The 3,873-nt window shown below is 37.9% G+C and overlaps 1 protein-coding gene across 1 annotated transcript; it reads left to right on the forward strand.

Annotated features, from left to right (window-relative positions):
• Window positions 1-1,281: 1,281 nt before the first annotated feature.
• LOC110901530 (uncharacterized mitochondrial protein AtMg00810-like) lies at window positions 1,282-3,456 on the forward strand. The gene is made up of 3 exons (XM_022148351.1): window positions 1,282-1,587; window positions 2,125-2,202; window positions 3,439-3,456. Exons 1-3 carry the CDS (start codon window positions 1,282-1,284, stop codon window positions 3,454-3,456), a joined length of 402 nt encoding a protein of 133 aa, XP_022004043.1.
• Window positions 3,457-3,873: the final 417 nt, after the last annotated feature.

Raw genomic sequence — 3,873 nt, forward strand, 5'->3', positions numbered from 1 at the left:
TGTCAAGGTTACACAATGCCACTGCAAAACCCAGGTGACTCATGGCGCTTTAACTACGATACTCTGTGGGATTCGTTTGACATGGAAGAAGAAGAACCAGAGTGCTTTGATGAGTTGGATATTCTGAGAGAGTATGAGTCATCACATGAAAGGTTTCCAGCTGAATATACTAGAAGTCGACGACAAATTTTAAATGACAATGAAGCCAGTCCAAGCAATGCTGGTGAACATGATGATATTCAACAATCTTCAGAACAGGCTCCTAAAAATCAGACGGCAGTCAATGATAATCAAGAATCTGATGATAGGCCAGTATTCGATCGTGGTGATTCAGATTATGAGGGGGAGCAGATCCAGATTTCAAGTCAAACTATTCCAGTCGGTGAACAAGATGCAAATCAGAATGTCACGAATTTGGAAGGCGAGGTAGATGTTCCAGGCGAGGTGATGCCAAGAACTCTTTCATACCATCCAGAGGTGTTGATTATTGGAGAATTGCAATCAGGCGTCCGCACAAGACAACAAATTGACCAAGGGCTTACTTGTTTTTATTCTAAAGTTGCTCCTTTACAAACTGAGTTTTCACTTAGTTGTTTTATTTCGCAGATTGAACCACGAACATATAAGGAAGCACTAACTGAAGATTCTTGGGTCAACGCGATGCAAGAGGAGCTGAGTCAGTTTGAGAAGTTAGGAGTGTGGAAGTTATTAGATTTTCCTGATGGTCACAGGAAGATAAACACTAAGTGGGGTTTTAAGTGCAAACGAGACGACCGAGGGGTTATAATTCGCAACAAAGCTCGACTCGTAGTCCAGGGCTTTAGTCACCAGGAGGGTATAGATTTTACCGAAGTATATGCTCTAGTTGCTAGACTTGAAGCGATTAGAATCTTCTTAGCGTTTGCATCTTGGAAAGGATTTAAAGTTTTTCAGTTAGATGTAAAATCGACTTTTCTTTATGGGAAGGTAAAAGAGGAGGTATATGTCGGACAGCCACCGGGCTTCACCGACCCAATCCACAAAGACAAGGTTTATTTGCTGGATAAAGCGCTGTATGGTTTACACCAGGCCCCGAGAGCTTGGTACGAGACATTGTCTCAACACTTGTTAGCCAACAGCTTCATCCGAGGAAAAGTGGATGCCACTCTCTTCACCAAAGAGGTCGACGAACATCTTCTGATAGTTCAGATATACGTGGACGACATCATATTTGGGTCAACGAATGAGAATTTGTGCAAAGATTTTGAAAGTGTTATGAAGCAAAAATTTGAAATGTCATCTATGGGTGAGATGAAATTCCTTTTGGGACTTCAGGTTGATCAACTACCCAAAGGAATATTCATACATCAGATGAAGTATGTTCATGATATCTTAGAGAAATTTGGGATGTCCGGGACTACTCCAGCTGCCACCCTGCTAGCGACGAATCATGGGATAAATCCTGATCTCACCGGAGAAAAGGTAGACGAAATGATGTATCGCTCCATTATCGGATCGTTGATGTACTTGACTGCTTCAAGACCCGATATCATGTATCCAACCTGCCTCGCAGCTAGGTTTCAGTCAAATCCCAGAGCTTCGCATATGGTAATTGTAAAACGGATATTACGCTACCTGAAAGGAACTCCTTCATTGGGGTTGTGGTATCCAAAAGAAGGTGATTTCACGCTCTAAGGGTATTCTGATTCTGATTTCGGATGCTGTAAATTTAACGCTAAATCAACAACAGCGGGATGTCAGTTTTTCAGACCACGTTTGGTCACCTGGCAATGCAAGAAGCAGACCTCTGTAGCGTTATCCACATGTGAAGCTGAGTATGTATCTGCTAGCAGTTGCTGCTCTCAGATCTTGTGGATCCAGCAACAAATGCGCGACTATGGTTTGCAATTTCTTGACACCCCTATCTTTGTTGATAATGAGGCAGCGATAAACATAACGAAAAATCCTGTTCATCACGCTAAAACAAAACACATAGAAATTCGTCATCACTTCATTCGCGATTATTTCGAGAAGAAGTTGATACGAATTGAGAAAATCCACACTGACAACCAAAAAGCTGATTTACATATCAAAGCGTTTGATAAAACTCGTTTTCAATATTTGTTAAAATTGAACGGTATAAAGCTTTTATCAGTGTTGGAGGAAATTCTTGGTGTTGATGAAGGTACCACTGTAGATTATGATGAAAAGCAATCTGCAATGGTTTGTTAATTTTTTACTTGTTTTGGTATTTAGGGGGAGTATAGGGTTATATTTTCAGAAAATACAATAACAATAAAAAATTCAAAAATCCAAAAACGATAAAAATTTCAAAAATTCAAAAACAATAGAAAATTGAAAAAGAGCTTGTGTATAAAGGGAAAATGATAGTACATCAGTTAGCTAGTTACAGGACGCTAAAGATTTGTAATGAATAAAGCGTTAAACAGACACGCTGATGATGTGTCGATAGGTTTTTATACACTTAGTAGATTTGTTTGGGATATAAACCTAAAATCATCACTTGCTTATTTCGTGGGGAATATCTCTCGAATATATAGGTAACCCCTGAAATCTTGTTTGAAAGACGCTATTTCTGACATACTAGGTCTTTGTACGTGATGATATCTGGGGTATTATACCAGGACTTCTGATTTTTCAGGAGCAATAGCCTAGTCCTCGTATAATGCTTTTCATTGCTTTGTTCTTAAAAGCTAGCCCTCAACATAAAAAATGATGAAACATTGAAAAATGCTAATCATGTGCTGTTGAAATAAAAGATCCCCAAAGGGGACCCACCTAAAGTCGAGCCGTCATCTCTCTGTACGAACGGAAGTTCTAGCCTGAGTTCTCAGAGTTTCGCATTTACCCCTTTACAGATATCATTAGTGTGCATTCACCTGTAAGACTGAATATAGTTGTCTGGATACGGGAGTATATTCTGAGATGGCACACTTGTATGAGTTAAGTCTTTAATTCACTTAACAAGTATCCTGAACATATTGAAATTTGTATAAAAATTTAAAGTGGATCAGTATATTGACAATCAATGCGAATTGTTTAATGCTTACTATGTTATCAAGCTTAACGGTGCTAGTGATTTGTTGACAGCTGATATGATTCCCTAACACGCTCACCAAAATATGTTTGTAAATAGTTTAGTTTTACTGCATTTCAGTTCTGTAGTTCATTTCTAGTTTAGAAACTTCATTCAAAATTCAAAAAAGATTTTTCATTTCTGATTTATTTTCCGACAAACCAAAGTGGAAAGCTGATTGTCAGATTCTAAGTTCGAAGCAGATGCAGGAAGATTCTAAGCTGGAAGATGAGTTTGGAGCTAATCATGATAAAAACCTGTGAAGTTGGAAAGTCAAAACAAGTTCATTAAGTTGAAACTTGTAAATCTTTAGAAAAATGATTTGAAATGATTGAACAAAATCTGTTTTTGTTTTGTCTCAGGTCAACCAAGGTCATTAAGTTGGACTTGGTAGACAAATTAAGTACTCAGAGTCATTAATTTGAATCTGAATACTTAAGTGGATTTCTTGAAACTGATTACAATATCAAATGAAGTAAAGTGTGAATAGATTGTAATATTAGATTTTTGAGAAGCAGGTAATTGAGTTGAACCAGGAAAAGCAGCATAGCAAAATGTTGGAATTTTCGTGTAACTCTTATAAAATATTTTTATCAATTTGTCAAACGAACTGAACGCAGCGGAAAACATGTACACGAGGTTCGGTTCTAAACCGTTTCCACCAGTGATCTCATTACAATCAAAATAGGTTATAATAAAATTAAAGAATCGTGACATCCAAGAAAGACACCTTGGTTCAACGAACGATCTCGCTAGATGATCGTTGACCACGAAACTTGATTTGTTCATTTGAAACG

The sequence above is a fragment of the Helianthus annuus genome, chromosome 13, assembly GCF_002127325.2.
Source record: "Helianthus annuus cultivar XRQ/B chromosome 13, HanXRQr2.0-SUNRISE, whole genome shotgun sequence".
In the NCBI taxonomy this organism is placed as follows: Eukaryota; Viridiplantae; Streptophyta; class Magnoliopsida; order Asterales; family Asteraceae; genus Helianthus; species Helianthus annuus.